The sequence below is a fragment of the Bidens hawaiensis genome, unplaced genomic scaffold (genome assembly GCF_021521415.1).
Source record: "Bidens hawaiensis isolate Kalapana, Puna unplaced genomic scaffold, B.hawaiensis_p1.1 tig00017405_1, whole genome shotgun sequence".
In the NCBI taxonomy this organism is placed as follows: domain Eukaryota; kingdom Viridiplantae; phylum Streptophyta; class Magnoliopsida; order Asterales; family Asteraceae; genus Bidens; species Bidens hawaiensis.
The window spans coordinates 206,382-225,999 of NW_027492634.1; the positions used below are offsets into that span (position 1 = coordinate 206,382).

General features: G+C 34.9%; 1 protein-coding gene and 2 pseudogenes across 2 annotated transcripts; all 3 read left to right on the top strand.

Annotated features, from left to right (window-relative positions):
- The first annotated feature begins 7,546 nt into the window (after positions 1 to 7,546).
- Positions 7,547 to 9,926, top strand: LOC143553871 (L-type lectin-domain containing receptor kinase IX.1 pseudogene; annotated as a pseudogene).
- Positions 9,927 to 11,484: 1,558 nt separating this feature from the next.
- LOC143553872 (squalene monooxygenase SE1-like) lies at positions 11,485 to 13,108 on the top strand (the record flags this gene model as incomplete). Its single annotated transcript, XM_077043770.1, has 5 exons — positions 11,485 to 11,579; positions 11,657 to 12,044; positions 12,133 to 12,408; positions 12,481 to 12,759; positions 12,922 to 13,108. Coding segments are annotated over 5 exons (1,143 nt in total), but the record flags the coding sequence as incomplete, so codon positions are not given.
- Positions 13,109 to 16,064: 2,956 nt separating this feature from the next.
- On the top strand, positions 16,065 to 19,010 carry LOC143553874 (putative pectin methylesterase CGR2; annotated as a pseudogene). The gene is made up of 6 exons (XR_013138909.1): positions 16,065 to 16,169; positions 16,243 to 16,282; positions 16,398 to 16,430; positions 17,799 to 18,171; positions 18,252 to 18,309; positions 18,377 to 19,010. The product of XR_013138909.1 is annotated as a putative pectin methylesterase CGR2 (transcript).
- The last annotated feature ends 608 nt before the right edge of the window (positions 19,011 to 19,618 follow it).

The window sequence follows — 19,618 nt, forward strand, 5'->3', positions numbered from 1 at the left end:
TGACCCTTCAAATGACATAGAGTTTCGCATATTAAACGTATCACAGGTGTCCTTACAGGACACATTTATTTAACACAAACAACAACATGGACACAAATGCCCTTCAACACAGATAGGGAACATGTAAGAATGACTTCTGTGGGAAATGAAACTCCATGTCAACATGCATTGCACTTCTTCGATTAAGAGGCTTGGTCTGTGTTTATGAATTATTAAGTTTCAGACGAGGATGGAACAAGTTAAAGATATGGTCTTCCCTCATGTTCCATCAAAATCAACTTTTATGGCCCATTTGGGAAACATTGACAACTCCATTCAGATACTCTGGGAAGGCACAAAATATCATACAACCTATGGTCCCTACTCCGAGATAAGTGGACCCCATGTTCACAACCCCCGCAATCGCATCTATATCCTTGCACTCGTGGATCCCCATTACCCATTACGTTACAAACAGAAACTGTTTACTATGGTTGGCACAACAAAACTATATGAGATTACGATCGTTAACAAACTGTTAGGAAGACCTACTACATTAATTGGTTTACGGGCGAAAAGGGGGTAATCTTCATTGAGACCCTTGTCTCTCCCACTATAGAAGTTTGTTAATGTCATATCGTTTTCTTAATTCTCATCACATTCCTAATTTTTAGTTTGTGATGCCCCAAATAAAAAGTTCTGTTTCTAGAACTTAAGTACCCGGTAATTCATAACAACATTGATCCAACATATATGCATATGCCAGTATGCATGTGCACAATAAAATCACGTATGCCCACCACTTTACCCTTTTTACAATTCGTTGACGACAAATTAGTGGTCTTAATTTGGCATTTATTTATCTGCCGATTAAATTTCAACTCTAACTACTCACCAATTAACACACATTTAATCCTTTATGTTGATTAAAATTCACAAAACCAATAAAAACCTACTTTATTAGCAAATATTTCACAAAACACGATGTATCCAATGCGTATGAATATGGTAAAATTTTTGTGCGCAACCCCTCCCAAAAAAATCCACCAAACCATATGCACAAGTGGCAGCTCGCTCGCACGGATAGCCCATTACACACAACACCAAACACTGTAAACCAATAAGAGAAGATAATTTGCGTGAACCCGCAGCAACGCGCGGGCACTTTTGCTAGTTATATATAAAGGAAGAGTGATGGGCACAACGTCTTTTCATAATTGTATGCGAAGGTCATAACTGACATTTCATAATAGGGCAAGAAAAGTAATTTGTCAATGTATCCATCAATTCTTAAAGGTTTTAGTACAACATTATGAAGCTTCATTTTTTGTGAGATTACCCTTCAAATCCTTTAGAAAACAAAAGTTTATGGTTTAAATATGTTGTTGTTGTTGTTATTATTATTATTATTATGACTATCCACATTCGTAACTCCCATGTTTCATTATGTTTCTATTAACTTTGTTAGCATATATATAGTGGCTTCTTATGCTTGTATTATATATACGTACATAGATACCAATGACTAACAACCTCTCTTTTCTCTGCTTATCATGCTCTCTATACACTATTTCTCTAGGTTCGAAGAATGTAATAAGGAAATGTTGAGGCGATTTGGGCTAAGAAAGAAGATGCTATATAATGCCTGAATATTGTGAAAGCTTGGACTAAACTAACCACACTTTTGGTAGTGTTGTTTTTTGTAAAATTCATTGTGTTGGTTTACATCAACTGACGGCTTGAGATATGATATATGTAATACAATATAGATGTTGTTGTGAGATTATTATTATTAAACTTGTAATGCATATGAAGGAACATTATTATTATTATTATTATTATGTGAGTTAAAATGTGTATAGAAAGCCCCAACCTATTAATAATAGATTGATTGATTGATGATAAACAAGTAAGTAAATAAGTAAGCAATGAATTGAATTGAATTGGTAATACATTGAACAAGTAAGTAAAGTAGGTTGAGAGAAGTGACCAGGTCTCTTTAAGATGACGAATGCGATGTTGATTTGAGGCATCGAATTTAGACTTTGTTTGTCTATAAATTTGTGAACTTTGATTATATGGATTGTTATTATTATGCATATTTATGTAATATTGTTAGAAGTTTTAGAAGATAGGGAGTCTAAAGTGATTAATGACATTAAAACTGTATAGTGCTATTTGATTATTGTTTCCACTACTTAATTGATTCTAACAACAATTAGATTTAATTCCGTCAAGCTATTAAAATCAAACCAGCACATTACTCATTACTGGCTTGGAGTGGGAGAAATGGAGTTGGTTCAATTTTATTAACTTTCCGTTGCAGACAATTCTTGATGTAGTTTGTGTTTGTTGATAAATTTTGTGTTTGTTTCTTTTTATTCACTGTAACTTTGGACTCTTTAATAGTCCGATTTTGTTTTTTTTCCCTTTAAAGTTGGCCTTATTTTTTTACATATCTAGAATTTAGGGTTTTTATTACTGGAAAATTGGCTTCAAAGATATTGTTAACCATATTACCTCATAAATTTTTTATACATTATATGCACTTTAAAATATAAGTTTAATAATATGGGTAGAATAACAAACAATCTATAAGTCAGTTTCAAGTTTCAAATTGTCAAGCTTTTAAAATCAAACCAGCACATTATCGGCTTGGAGTGGGAGAAATGGAGTCGGTTCGATTTTATTAACTTTCCGTTGCAGACATTTGTTGATGTAGTTTGTGTTTGTTGCTGCAGTTTGTGTTTGTTTCTTTTTATTTCTTGTAACTTTGGGCTCTTTAATAGTCCGATTTTAGTTTTTTTTAAAGTTGGCTTTTTATTTGTTTACATGTCTAGAGTTTAGGGGTTTTATTACTAAAAAATTGGCTTCAAATATTTTCTCAAAAAAAAACAGTAAAAAGTAACAACGAACAACCACGAGTTTCTGATCATATGGATCAAACAAAGGATATGCTACAAAAGGTGCCATATTTTTAGTATTTAAAATAAATGGATAATAGGATAGTACATAATTCACACTTATTTTTCATTTGCTCTTAATGGAGGGCTTACCGTTTTTAATTCTCAGTTTCCTATGTATTTAAGTTCATCCCTTAAAGTCTTATTAAATAAAATAACTCATCATTTTATATTGATGAAATGAAACTCACACTCCATGAAGTCACCAATTAACACCTATTTATGCATGCATTGAACTTCAACATTTCCTACACTATATAATTTATTATTACCCTTACTTTCCTCCAACATCTATAAAACTCACACTCCATGAAGTCACCAATTAACACCTATTTATGCATGCATTGAACTTCAACATTTTCTACACTATATAAGTTATTATTACCCTTACTTTCCTCCAACATCTATGTTCCTTTCTTGCACCACTACAGCCCACAAATATGGCATGCTTACCTCTCGACCTCATAATGTTCTACATACTAAAACGCTTGGATGCCATCGAAGTTGTTAAATGTAGGTCTGTGTGCAGGAATGGCGTGACATGATATCAACACCGGAGTTTGAGGCCGCTCACTACTCCCATTGGCGTATTACAACAAAGCAAAGAACTATTTTAGTACATGATTTCAACTACTCAACTTATTCGATTAACCTGAAACACAACACTTATGATCCAGAGACAATAATTTCATTCTCGTTCCAGAACAGCCTCACGGGTGTAGAAATACTTGCACACCTAGATGGTTTATTGTGTGTTTGCTTCAACGAAACCAATGAGATGGTCCTCTTGTGGATTTGAATTTTCCTTAATTTTGCACACATTAATCTTTCAATCTGCTCAGCTGAGATAATAGTTAAATAACATATAATAGATTGAAGTTTAGGGTGTTGATATTTATAACATAATTGGCGGACCCAATGTGACTTGAATTAGCATAAACCCATTAGGTGTACGACGCCTTTCGCACGCCGGTTGAAAATTATCTCTACAACAATATGTCACATAAGGCAGGCTAGATTATGTAAAGAATTGTTTTTAAGTTTGGTATAATTGCCTCATGCAATGTTTGCCGCTTTGTTGCTAAATTATTTTTATGTTTTTGTTAAATTTTATATTTATATGAGTTGAGATAATTTAATAGGTAATATCGGACAACAATGAAAATAACAGATGGTCTTTCTTTGTTGCATTTAACTTCTTAAATAGCTTCTCAACTCTAAGTGGCATTTTAAACTAGAATGTGTAATGTTAATATACATTTTAACCGTGCAAAGTAATTAATATAATTTGACTATACATTAGACTTAATATATAATTTACGAGTATGGATAGGAAAATGATTGTTATCAAACCAAGTAACATTAAAATTCATAATGGAAATAAACCGTTTTATATCACGCTTGCTCAAAATAAAGAAAAGAGAATGACAAAAGTCCAGGTTTTCTATTGGTTTTTAAGCTTTTGAAAACCATTTTCTTTTGTTTATCATTTGGTTGAAAAATATTGAACCAAAATATTAAATATAGCTTAATCATTTTGTTAAGTTATAGTTAATTGATTATTAATTCATGTAACTAAAAATATTTGGGTGAGACGTCCATACGTCCAACAATGGTACATAATGTTATCAAGTTAGTTCATGATCAAGGAAGTCAAAGATAATACTTAAGTTAGTTTTACTCTAAACAAAGTTTATGTTATTATTCAATTTAACGATTCATCAATATTAATTTATATACTAAATTATATAAAAATATATATAATTATCCGGTTCTTGACTCTGGTTCGACTAATCCAATTGGTCCTACGGATATACCAACAAACATGTCATCGCCAACACCTTAATACGTTTATCGCCGCAACGCACGGGCACTTATGCTAGTATATTATAATTTTGAATGTCGGTCACTACTCTCAAAAGAACTGTTCATTCATTTTTAGGCTTAATCTATTGTACGCTGTGCAAAAGGTGTTGTCTTTTGTTTCTAGGCATGTCTTTACACCTGCTTTAATCTAATGCATCCACCTGTTTTTACACTTGGCTTACCAATGTGTTTCAGAGTTCTCTAATATATCATCGCCTCTTTTTCTCTGTCTTCACACCGTCACCCTCTTGCCCATAGTCACCTCTCTCTCTCTACCTTATCATCACCGGACCACCTGATTTATGTAGCGATATTTTGCAGGTTTCGTGGTGTTATGGCGATGTTGTGAGACGACCGGAAAAGGGTGGGAGATGTGCTTTACCTACTGTTTGGAAACCTTAGGTTGGTGGCGGCGGTCTTGAAAACCCCAAATTGAAGAATTCCTAGAACTCATTTGTTGAGCATATTGTGTTCTATATCCTTGAACATTGAAGGTTGTCAGATGCTTTGTTCATTAGTGGTTTACATTCATCGGAGGTTAGTTCATCTGTTTCTACACATTAAAGATTTGGACTTTTCATGGCTTTGATTTGTTTTAATGGACTTTTCATAGGACACACCAGGATTCGGTTTTTGGCTTGGCGAATTTTGTTGCAGCCAGGATTCGGTTTTTGGCGTGGCGACTTTTGTTGCATTCAGGATTCAGTTTTTGGCGTGGGTGAACTTTAAAGTCTAATGTTTTTTTGGTCTTAAAGTTCTAGAGCTTATTGTTGATTATAATTTCATTACATAAGTTATTTAAGTGCCTACAAGAGTTATAAAAGTAATCAAAAAAATGTTCAGCTGTTTAAATAGTGAACTTTCAATTTTCAAGTGAAAGTTTGTAAAAAAATTGTCTTCTGAAATCGTTCGATCTAATGACCGATTCGAAAGTTTAATATAAATAAGGGTTTCATTATGTGAGTGACATTTTTATCCTGTTTTTCAATAATATGCTTTTGACATTAAAATTGTAGATTACTGTAGGTGTTTACTGAAGTCTGAACTTAACTATATGGATCAGTAGTGAAACAATCACTTACAAATCCTCAAGAGGTTGAGGAAGCCAATAAGCAACTCAATCAAATGTAAGTATTTTAAATATTTGCTTATAAGATCTTTAGCTTCATGTCTACATATGAGTATGAATTGTTTTTAGTAAATCCTAGCTTCCGGTAAAATTATGTCGACGATGTCTTTTAATGGTTACTATATGAGCCGAACTCACCAAATTTTGCACTTCTCTAATATCTAAATCACGTGTTTTTCTAAGTATTTGGTGTGTAGCATTTCAATTTGTTTTAAAGCTCTTATTAAGCTTCTTTGTAACTGATGTTGATTGTTGTTTTCTTCTTGCAGTAATTGGACGTACAACTATAGTGAATTGAAGTTTCACGAACATGTAATTAAAGATTGTCATAAGGCTCTACAGCTCGATCATACTCTTCTTCAAGCTTTATCTTCTACATTTATGGATGTTTGGATTGATTACCCCTATGAAGTTACTCATATTTAGTAAAATTAAGCAGATAATTCCATGTAACCTCAATTTTTGGTAAAAATTAGGATGTTATGAATAATCAATCAAATTTTCTTGATCTTCTTATTTACTTAGTTATGTCTAGCCATAACTATATCTGATTGTGTCACTTCTACATAGGTGGACACCATGTATTCCATCGATGGAATGTCATTCGTTTTTTTTTGTTTTTGCATTCGGCTATGGCTTCACAACCCCCTTTTGTTTTTGCATTCGGCTATGGCTTCACAACCCCCGCAAACCGGGGTCGAAATACTAGTTCAAATACATATTCTATTCTAACTAGTTTCAAAATCAAACCCACAATATTTTGTAATTATGTAATGTGTTTTTTTATGGTGTGTCCTATTTTATAATTATGTTAACATTTTAACTATTTAGTGTTTAAATAATATTTAGTATATTATATTTAAACATATATGAAAAATAAATATGTTATGAAAAGTAGTTAAATTTAAATTAATTATAGAAGTATGTGATAATATGGCAGTTTTGTTGTGAAAGAAAATGAGATTTTTGAGAAAAAATTAAAATATGATGTGACGTTGACGTAACAATTTGTTGTTGTGGATGCTATAATAAGTTGCATGACTAATGCTTTCCTCATTACGAAAATTAAAAAAGTAACCTTTAAAACTGAATTCAAATTTAAATGCTTTCCTCATTACGAAAATTAAAAAAGTAACCTTTAAAATTGAATTCAAATTTAAAGTAAAAGAAGTGAAAAGTCTTTGTTTTCTTGTTTCTCATTTCCACGTTCACATATCTTAAGTCTACCCTCATAGAGGCCTCAGGCTCACAATGATAAACAATTGAAAAGTCTGGGCAAGAATCTTAACAAAAATTTTATCCCCAATGTACCAACCAATGGATTTTCCGTTGGTAACGTGTCCCCCGCAAAAATGACAAAATCTAGACTTTCCCATGACATGGTTCTGTTGGAAACCATCGGTTTAATATCAATATCGGGCATGGTTTCCATCGATAATTTACCAATGTTTAGTAGTGATATCGGTGTGTTAAGACCGAAACATTGTGTTCAAGTTGTCCAGGTATGACGCATGAACGAAATGTACGATCACGTCCTAAACTATGTGTCACACTAAAAAAAAATTTATTGTTTTGAGTATCCTGCCCCTGTATACTGTATAGACGGCTCATCTGGTATACTTAATAGTTTTCGTTAATTTCAACAATTCTATATTAATATATCAACTACAGTTTCTAATGCATCAACAAATCAGAGTTATGAGACAGGCAAGTATGTCTAATCTGCAGGCAAAATATAAAACAACTATCTTGTCTCATTGTATGTTTCATTGTTCATCTGATTCATATCATATGAATACACTCTTTGACGCCGAATGTAAGATCTATAGTTTCATTACAAAGAAATGTCGACATGTAACTCTACGAACACTAATTTCCACAATCATCGGCGTTCTCCCATGATTATAATCTTATGCTTGCTTTTCCTAGCACTTCCCTCTTCGGCAAAGCTATCGTTTAATTTCACAAGTTTCGACCCAAATAATCACGACTTAAATTACTCTGGAAACGCTGCGCCTTCTAGTCCGGTAATCCAACTCACCAGAAACCAACAGGACAAAGAAATGAATTATAGCACCGGTCGAGTCACGTATCAAAAACTATTCCATCTTTGGGACAAAAGTTCAGGCGAGTTAGCCGATTTCACCACGCTGTTTACATTCATCATAAACGCTGGCGAGCAGGAGTTGTATGGTGATGGACTCGCGTTCTTTCTTGCACCAGACGGGTTTCAAATTCCCTCTAAACAAGAAGGTGGTGGCATTGGCCTTGCGGGCGGTGACCAGGTGCTTAACTCGACTTTGAACCCGTTTGTAGCGGTAGAGTTTGATACCTTTCAGAATGGTTGGGATCCGGTTGGTGATCATGTAGGTATTAACATAAACTCCATGGTATCGGTTAAAAATGTGACATGGTCAAATCTTGTTTCCGAAGGTCAAATGAACGCAGCGAGGGTAACTTATAACTCTAGTGCAAAAAGGCTAAGTGTTGCATTTACAGGCTTCGACGGCGATCAGGTGTTCACGCAAAGACTTAGCACACAAGTTGATCTAAGAGATTATCTACCAGAAAATGTTAGCATTGGGTTTTCGGCTTCGACTGGTGACTATTTTGAGATTCACACTCTTCATTCGTGGGATTTCGATTCAAGTTTACCGATTGATGAACGAAGCATTGGTCCAATCGGTTCAGGGACGAAAAGCACCAATGGTTCTGCACCAACTCCGTCAACCACAGAGACGGTCCCTGGTCCTAAGCGTGCACGAACCAAGGTAGTGTTGGGTGTTGGTCTTGGTCTCGGTTTAGCTGTCTCCGTATGCGCGTTAATTACTGGATTTTTCATACGTTTTTCCTTGAAAAAGAGAAAGATTTTGTATGAAAAGAAAAACGAAGACGCGACTAATGCTACACAAGAATTTGGGATTGAGACTGGACCGAAGAAGTTCACATATAAACAACTGGCTCTTGCAACAAAGGACTTTGCGGAAGAAGAGAAGATAGGACAAGGCGGTTTTGGTGGTGTTTATAAAGGTTTCTTGAAAGAAATTCAATCGTATGTGGCGGTCAAGAAGATTTCTAGTGGATCAAAGCAAGGAATAAAAGAGTATGCGGCCGAAGTGAAGACCATTAGCCGGTTACGACATAGAAACTTGGTCAACCTCATCGGTTGGTGCCATGAAGGTAAGGAACTACTACTTGTTTACGAGTTCATGTCGAATGGTAGCTTGGATTCTCATCTCTTCAAAGGAAGTTGTTTGTTGACTTGGTCAATAAGGTATAATATTGTTCGAGGATTAGCCTCTGCGTTGCTTTATCTTCAAGAAGAATGGGAACAATGCGTTTTGCATAGAGATATTAAATCAAGTAATATTATGCTCGACTCCAATTTTAACGCCAAGCTAGGGGATTTTGGTTTGGCTAGGCTTGTTGACCATGACAAAGGGGCACAAACCACAATATTGGCGGGTACAATGGGCTACATGGCTCCTGAATGTATCCTAACTGGGAAAACTGGCAAGGTGTCAGATGTTTATAGCTTTGGAGTTGTGGCTCTTGAAATAGCTAGTGGTAAGAAACCACTTGACCCGATGGCTAAAGACGGTCATGTGAGATTGGTTGACCATGTTTGGGACCTTTATGGAAGAGGGGAGATTAGTGAAGTAGCTGATTTGAATCTTAATGGAGATTTTGATGAAGCGGAGATGGAACGTTTGATCGCCGTGGGACTTTGGTGCGCTCACACGGATCCCAATGCTCGACCTTCCATAAAGCAAGCAATTCAAGTTCTGAACTTTGAAGCACCACTTCCCAACCTTTCAAAAACTGTGCCACCAGCTGTTTTTGCAACACCCATAATCAAAATGTCTGCATTCTGGTCTTCACCATCCATTGATCTCACGGGTTCTGGGAGTGATGATACCGGTTCATCCAAGCTTAGTGGTTCATCTTCTGCTTCGTCAACAGCGTCTTTAATCTGTGAGACACAATAAGTAATTCAGTTTGGAAGTGTTTTATTTTGTTCTCTTTTTGTTTCAAGAAAAAAATGTATGCAGTGATCGAAGCATTTTTCAGTTTAACATTTGTTTTCTGTAACCAGCTTGAAATTATGAGATTTTATTTTAATAAAATCCTGTAATAAGTTTATTAAATTAATTTCTAGGTGTAGCACATGCTTGCAGTAAGTAAAGATATAGGTTTTAATGGAATGCAATCCTGCTATAATTGAGTAATGGATCTTTCCAAAATACAACTCAGCTTGTGTTGTATCCATCTAGTAAATATCAATCTTAATTAAATTTTATTGACCTTAATTCTAGCCCATGCAAGTAAAGCTGCTTGCAGTACGGATATACACTTTTCGGCGTCTTCCTCTTCTACTAGATCCTCGTATTCCAGTTCATGTTTTTCTTAAATGAAACTTCTATAAACAAGCTAGGTAGTTGCTTTTGGGTTCTAAAATTATACATATAAAACAACACTCAATAGTCCACTACTTATTGCTTCAAGACGAGTACTCTCTATCCTTAAAACAAATTCGCTCTACACTTAAAAGTTGTGCATAAGGTTTTGTGGCGAGTAAGTTTTCAATATACAATGAAGCAGCGTATGTAGAATCTCTTATATATCAACACTTCACTTCCTGATTGAACTACTGAGTTCAATTTCAAGTAACTAAAGAATCATTCTTGGATCCTAACATGATCATTTAGCATTTATCAATCTATCCTTGTAAAATCGAAAATTTTTTAAAAATAGGAAATATTAAAGGGGTGTAATAGTTTATAGGAGAGAGAATTTTTTTTTTGGTTTCTAGGAGTTCCGCTATTTCAAATGGCGGAACCGACCATGATAACATAACTTGTCAGAAGCTGTCTAGTGACATGGAAGTTAATTTTGTGTTCCGCCATTTCAAATGGCGGAAGTGAACAGTGACTTTATGACACCTTTTATAGCATGCTTTCTTGACCACATATTTAAACTAACACACTATTCACTTCCGCCGTTCAAGTGAACAGTGACTTTATGACAACTTTTATAGCATGCTTTCTTGACCACATATTTAAAAACTAACACACTATTCACTTCCGCCATTTCAAATGGCGGAAGTGAAACAAAAACCACTATTTAATATGTGGTCAAGAAAGCATGCTATAAAAGGTGTCTTAAAGTCACTGTTCACTTCCGTCATTTGAAATGGCGGAACACAAAATTAACTTCCATGTCACCAGACAGCTTCTGACAGGTTATGCTATCATGGTCGGTTCCGCCATTTGAAATGGCGGAACACTAAGAAACCCAAAAAAAATTTCCCTCTCCTATAAACCATTACACCCATTTAATATTTTCTATTTTTAAAAAATTTTCTTGTAAAATCAAACAAATAACTATCACAAAAATATATATGCCATTCCAATCATACATCAAATGTAAAATTATGTTTTAACACACAATGCTCAACCAAACCACTTTCCTCTCAAAATAAAGTAACAACTTTTTATTTTAAGAAATTCTAAATAATATGCCATCGATAAATAAAAAAACGTAAACCCATTGGATAAGTTCACAAGAGATGTTTCAGGTAGAAGTTTCCACAACGGGCGGTTTGTTCAACGCATGCGTGACAAGGCTGCCACAGTGCCAAAGTAATTAACTTTACAAAAATCCATTTTCGTGTACATATTCAAGTATCTTAACTTCTTAAGTATATATATTATTTCAGTGTGAGGCTTGAACAAGGAACAGTGACATCCCTAATTGAAGAAAAAGGGTCTGTGACAGGCGTGCTCTATAAGACCAGAGTTGGTCAAGATATTACCGCTAATGCCCCACTGACCATCGTCTGTGACGGCTGTTTTTCGAATCTAAGACGCGGCCTATGCAAACCTGAAGTAGATATCCCATCTTCTTTTGCTGCATTGCTTTTGAAGAACTGTGAAGCTCCATACCCGAATCATGGACATGTTATTCTAGCAGACCCTTCACCAATATTGTGTTATCGTATCAGTAGCACCGAGATACGGTGTTTAGTTGATATTCCTGGAAAAAAGATCCCTTCTGTTGGCAATGGTGACATGGCCCTTTATTTGAAGACCAAAGTCGCTCCTCAGGTATTTTGTTAGTTATATACTTACTATATCTAAATATGATTATTCTATGCAAGATTGCTTTTTGGCTAATCATATTTTGTGGTTTTAGATCCCTCCTGAGCTGCGATGTAGCTTCATTGATGCGGTGGACGAAGGAAGCATAAAAAAGATGGTTAATAGAAGCATGCCAGCTGCCCCACAACCCACCCCGGGTGCGGTTTTACTTGGGGACTCATTCAATATGAGACATCCTTTGACAGGTGGAGGAATAACCGTGGCCTTATCGGATGTTGTTATTGTTCGTGATCTTCTCCGACCTATTGGGAATATGAATGACTCATTTGCCCTCTGTGATCATCTCGACTCGTTTTACACTTTGCGCAAGGTCATACATGATGTCAGTTAATTTAGTTACAGTCAGATTTTAAAGAAACTGAAGGTGCATTTTTTTTTACAGCCACTAGCGTCTACAATCAACACACTGGCCGGAGCCTTGTACAAGGTGTTTTCTGCATCACATGACCAAGCGAGAACAGAGCTACGCCAAGCATGTTTTGACTACTTGTGCCTTGGTGGCGTGTTCTCAAGCGGGCCCATTGCACTCTTATCCGGTCTAAATCCTAAGCCATGGAGCTTGGTGCTTCATTTCTTTTCAGTTGCTGTCTTTGGAGTCGGTCGCTTATTACTTCCATTTCCTTCACCACAGCGCGCGTGGCTAGGTGTTAGATTGATCTTGGTACTTATCTACTATACATCTATATATATAGTTTTGGTATAATCATAATTAAGTTGTTTAAATAAGCTTGATGTTGATAAGTAGTTTGTGAGACCATATTGTCATGTTGGTTAAGTATAGATTTTCCAAATGTTTGATAAATGTTTATGTTTTGATTGGCAGGATGTATCAGGTATTATTTTCCCCATCCTAAAATCCGAAGGAGCTGCACCAATGCTATTATCGTCTTCAAGTGCAACGTATTATAAATCGCCTTTTCTGCATTAATAAGTCTGTTTAAAATGTAAACACACTTATCTAGTTTGCAGTTTATTTACAGTGAATCACTTTTCTAGTTAATTTTTTTAGTTTCTTCATGCAATGAATTTAGAGGCCGTATATGTTAATAGTGTCGATTTTGGTCAACAATTATTGGTGTACGTCTATTAAATAAATTTTAGACGGTAAATCAGTGTCAAAGAGTTTGATAAATCACATTAATACGATAAAAAGGCGATAACATTCCTGTTTTCCACATTTAGCTAAAGGTAGGTTACAAATGCAAGGATCTTCTTACAATATTCTAAGGTTTGGAATTATAGTTACAATTGTTTCTATGTTGTCGATGCCGAGTTTTGCAAGTATATATAGATGCAAGGATGTTACAACTAATAATTATCAGAGGGATCAAAAAAACAGGTTTCAGCCAGATGCTAGTGGCATCTTTAACTCAATCAAATATCATTTTCAAAATCCTAAATTCAAGTCAAGTTGCTATCTGTTGAAATAATGAGTTTAGGGATCGAAGCATCAGGAAATAAAGAACATCTGCACATTCACAGTCTGATTTAAGCTACGGAAAATCGAATTCCTTTATAAAAATTTGCAGGTAAGAGATGTTACCTACCGGTCTGCCGCAAGCATAACCTCTATACCGTCAGCAATAGTAGCAGAAAATAACTGTTTTGAGTCTTTTGACAGACATTTATTAGGACGGAATATCATATTTTATGTTTGTATCGAATTTCATCACTTTTCCTCTATCTTACGTTTCATTAAATTAAAGAAACAACAAAATCATTCTTATATTTGTCATACTTTATATTTTTAACTAACAGATGCTATGCCATGTGTATCGAATTTTATTAGTTTTACAGAATATTACATGTTTAATAAGAATGTAGCTAATCTTAATGGTATATTGATACATGCTTGATTAGCCATATACCAAAAATGTGTTGCTCATTTGTATAAAATACATGTTTTGTTAGTTTTCTTGTTTAAAAAAACTGAAAAATGAGAGTGGTTTTATAGATTTTTATGTATGGGGGGTGTTTGGGATTCCTTATTGTTACCTCCTTATAACTTTGTCCATAAGTTAATAAGTTACAAAGTTGTAACTTAATAATTTATCCTCTCACAAATAACACATAATAAAAACACTTTCTTACTTTTTCAAAAGTTAATAAATCATAAGTTACTTAAATAAATAGATCAAATATTTCATAGTTCATACTATTCTCTATTTTGGAAAAGGACCTATTACGCTAGTTGACACTGGAAACTTTCTTAGGAATTAAATTCTAGTTATTGAGTTCAAACACATAATAAGAAAAGTTTAATAAAAGGTTTGCAAAAATAACAGTCTTTATCAATAACATAAAATTAGATTTTAACTTGGTATAAAAGTCCTAACACCAAAATGGACACAATGGTGAAGAACTTGCATATAATAATAATAAAATGGTAAAGCAAACAATAAAATGATATGCGTTTAAAAATGATAAAACACATATGCTTGATAACAATATGTGCTCATTATTCAAAGTTGATGAATAGTGATATTTATGAGTGAAGAAGAAGTTGGTTTTTAATATAAAGGATAGAGTTAACATACAAATAGAAAAAAACGTGTGAAACGTACGAACTACAACAAAATTTGAGGCGGTGACATTTTTGTAAATAAGTGAAAATCATGTTTGTAGTGTAATTTAATTGCACTATATAGTTTACAAATAAAGTAATAATTTACAAATAGAGTAATTATAGTTTACAAACAGAGTAATAAAATTACTATTTGTAAAATATGTAATTGTTTCAATTAGAGTAATTATTTTGTTAGTAAAGTAATTATTGAATCTGTTTCTTCTTCTTTCTCAAATAGCTTGCTTTAAAAACACCCCAGTAAGTACGAATTGATTGGCAAATCACACACTTTCTTGTTTCAATATGCCATAACAAGCTCCAAATCGGCGAAATTGTAAACATATATATTCTCTAATATTATCACAATAATCCGGTCTCGTTGGAGCCGTACAAATTTAACTTCCGATCGAAACGATACATCGGCTATAGGGGTCGTTCGCCGCCGCCGACTAGAGCGAGTATGTTGCAGTGTGAAACGACGGCGATGCTGCTACCAGTGTTAAAGTCTCGCCGGAATATTTGTCGTTATTGTATATACGGAACAACGCTTGGTGCCAGCGGCGAAGCAGTGGAGCCTTGGTTGAAGGAGATGTGGCGGAGGCTGGCAGTGAAGTGATCGGAGTCCGGTGGTTTGGTGGTGGATGATGAAGAAGATGGAGATGGATCTGCGGTTGGTGATTAGTGTTATTGGAGAATAAGGGGAGATTCTTCAGTTCGTATGTTTAGCACAGATTTTTCATTTGTATTTGATCTTTATCCTTACTATATATATATAATGTTTCTAAGGCTAAATAACAAAATATATTACCAACATATTATATTATTATTTATAAAAATAAAGATAATAGGTGAAATTAGAAACCACCATAAACTTAAAATCTTGTATGATTATCTATTTGAAGTGGGGGATAAGTAAGGGCCCTTTGTGAGTTTGTCATTACTATGCTTGTGAGCCCAGCCCAATAGCCCAAATTCGAACACAGACAAACAGAGACAACAAAGCGTTCCTAACTGCTGAGTTGCTACGATCCCAAGAGAGAGAGAGAGAAATCAAACTAAAATACAACACTCAACTCTCACTGTTTCTTTCCTTCTTTTCTTTGTGTGTGTGTGTGTGTGTGAAAGATAATAATAATAAGTAAGAAGAGTAAAGTAGCATAATAATACACGTTCCTTTCTTTCTTCTTTACCCCTTTTATCAGAAACACTCTGAACCCCTTTTTCAACATCCCCATACCCAACCTTATTATCTCAAATGTCGTTTTTGCTATACCATTAACTAACACCAATCCCAAATTAACAACTTAGGCTTACTTTATTGTAAAAACTTTTGTTTCTGGTAGTTTATGTTTACAAATAATGACCACCTGTAAATACATACAGGTAAATCATAATAAATTATGACTTCAAGGAGACCTTCTGGCTTATCTAGACGATTGGGCGATGGTTCATTACACCCGAAATCACGCTCATCACCTTACTTATCCATCGGCCTACTATTATTGGTATACTCATTTACACACATATATTATATTGCCATTTGTGTAATTATATATAACCTTTGCATCCATCTTTCAGGGAGCTTTTCTTATTATTGGATATCTTTATACTGGTTCAGGTTAGTTAATAGTTAGTATATCTGAATTATAATATGCAATTATGCATCATTTGTTAATTGTTATATATATGTTATCTCTGTGAATCAATCTAAACACAAATTTTGTTTGTCGCAGGTTTTGATAAATCTGATTTAACTAGGCTTCAAGGTAAACCATTCTAGATATAGCTAAACAACTTTATATCTTTTACAGTCTAGGGGTGTAAATCAGCTTAGCCGGGCCCAAGCTTCAAGCTCTATTTCTAAAGCTCGAGCTCGGCTTGTGAGTTGTTTTTAAAGCTTGCCTCGTTTATTACGTATTAATTAGTTTCTATATATTTATTATTTATAATTATTTCTATATTTTTTTAAGTATGATTTTACATATAAGATAAGTTATATTATTTAGTAGTTATTTTTTCATAAGTTTGTATATAATAAGAATTTTTAAATAAATACGTATATATTAAACATGTTTAATAAAAGCTATATAAATAATAGGCTTGTTTTGGAATTTAGGCTCAAAAGCCAGCTCGGGCTTAGGTGCTGTTTGTTTTTGCTTCAAACATCTTCAAGATGGCTGATGTCTGCAGGCGGGCAGACATCAGTTGTGAAGACAGTTTGGTTTTCTAAAAATATAAGATCTGCAAACATCTTAATACATCTTAAAAAAAAAGCTCCTTGGGTTAGCTTCAAACTTCTTCACATTTCTCATCCATCCCCTGTGCACCTCTCCGTCGCTCCTCCACTCGCCGGTCGGCCATCGCCACCACCTCTGCTCCTCCAGACACACTCCTTCTCTTCCTCCTCTCCCTTGGTTCCGGTTGGCCATCGAAACCGCCGCCTCCATATATATATCTGTTAGGTGCCTCCATGAAAACCGCCGCCTCCATGGACCATCGAAACCGCCGCCTCCATGGACCATCACGACCACCGAAACTGCCGCCTCCGGTACACTCTTTTGCCCCATCACGACCACCGAAACCGCCGGAAACTTCCGATTCCCCACCGCCTATTCCTCCTCGGCCATCTGTTACCTCCACCGCCTAATCCACCATCTCACAACCGACCATCTGTTACCTCCACCGCCTAATCCTCCTCGGCTTTTCGATGTGACAGGAACCAGTTGTTGACCAACGTACATATTGAATTTTAAAGTAACAAGAAAAAAAAAACCTCAAACTACACTTTTTAGTTTAACATGTAAACTTATAAAAACAAACGGTCTTAAAATTTCAGCTTACAGATCTTCAGACCACATCTTCAGTTGCAGACATAAAAACAGATGAAATCAGCTTACAGACAGTTTATGTCTGCAAAAACAAACAACACCTTAGACTCATTTATTAAACAAGCTTATTTTAAGCTTGAGCTCGGGCTCAAACTCAGTTTATTTCAGCTCGATTAAAGCTTTTAACGAGCTGGTCTCAAGTAGCTCGCAGCTTGGCCCGTTTACACCCGTATTACTGAAATATAATCAGTTTAATTAATTTATTGAAACACCACAAATCTAAACTATCATGTAATTATTATGCAGCCGGTTCTTCATGCACATCTGAAATTTTTCAAGCATTACCGTATTTAAAGAAAGCGTATGGAGATAGTATGCATAAAATCTTGCACGTGGGCCCCGACACGTGTACAGTGGTCTCCAGATTAATAAAAGAAGATGAGACTGAAGCATGGGGTGTAGAGCCGTATGATTTAGATGAGGCTGATGCTAAATGCAACCGCCTTGTAAGAAAAGGCGTTGTTCGTGTATCCGACATTAAGTTTCCTTTACCATATAGATCAAAATCTTTTTCACTTGTCATAGTATCGGATGCACTCGATTATTTGTCCCCAAAGTATCTCAACAAGACGCTTCCCGAATTAGCAAGAGTATCTTCTGATGGATTTATTATATTCTCAGTTAAATTTCCAAATAAATGTTTTTGCATTGTATAAAACTATAAATTACATTTCTAATTTTATTGTCATTTTTGGAAATAGGTTATCCTGGGCAGCGTACGTTTAAAGTTGACGAGCTGTCAAAGTTCGGTCGTCCTGTAAGTCTTCTTTTTTCAATCTAATTTTTAAATTTGTGATTTTTATTTATGTTTTTTGTTTGTTTAGGCAAAACTGCGAAGTGCGACTTGGTGGATTCGGTTTTTGTTCAAAGCAAGATAGACGAGAATGAAGACGCAATCAAGAAGTTTGAATTAGCTGCAGCCAAGAAACGATACCAGTCGAGCTGCCAGATTTTCCACCTTAAATCGCTTATTTGAAGCATACCGGTGTTCTTTGATTCTTTTGGAGTTAAGTTATAGAGTTAACAGAGGTTACATTACATATATGTTCCCAAAAAGAAGATAAGTTTGATATTTGTGGATTGAAGATGCGATGTAGATTGTTAATTATATGATGCTTTTGTATACTTATGAGGTCTGCTTCAATCAATATAAGGTTCTCCATTTTGCTATTATAAATTGTCTGAATCACAAATATCAATCAAACTCACATTAGTGCAATGTGAACAAATGTTTGAGTTGATTACATTACTGCATATGGCTATTTTGGTCATTTAATGACACGTTTCCTAACATTTCACTAACAGAAGTTAAAAAATGTGTTAAGTCGATATAAAAAACGACAAGCGTGTCCTTACTTGAAAAACCAAAAACAACACCAGTTATGCATAATACGTAACATGTCTTCTAATTCCCGCCATATCAATAGGTGATGGGGACGAACGAAGGCATCGAGCAGAGGAGAGACAAATGAGCGAATTATGTTTTTAACGGGTTATTTTCAATACAACGTGTTTTTGGTGGGTTTCGTGTACAAACTTAGACACCTTATATAGCGAAAAACGTTCAAAAGCTTTTATTTATAAGCTGGCCACAATTGTTTGCAAAACATAATAATAAGGGCTTTGGCATAAGTATGTAGCATAGGTTTGGTAAGAAGTCATAATAGTACGGATTTTCGGTCTCAATATATTTTTGTCTTTGGCCGGCTTATTTAGATTTAAGTAGAAATTAAGCAACTTAAATGGTATGATATCAGCAACATATCCTTCCTTAGCTTTTATATACTCACATTAGTCCTTCTAAAATTGAGATTGATCATTACAACAACCAAGATGTTCAATCACATTATTCTATATGTAAATTGTTGATGATTGAAAGAGGATCTTGACCGGACCCCCTTACTTTTCTTTGTATTTTTTGTTGAAACCAACCTAAGAGAAAGAGACCCATGTGATATGAATTCACTAGGACGGAGTTGTTGTCGATTGAGGATAGGCCGATTGAGGGGAGTGCTATCATGTAGCTGAATACAAATAAGCCAGTGAAAGAGGAGTAGTCAGGGTAC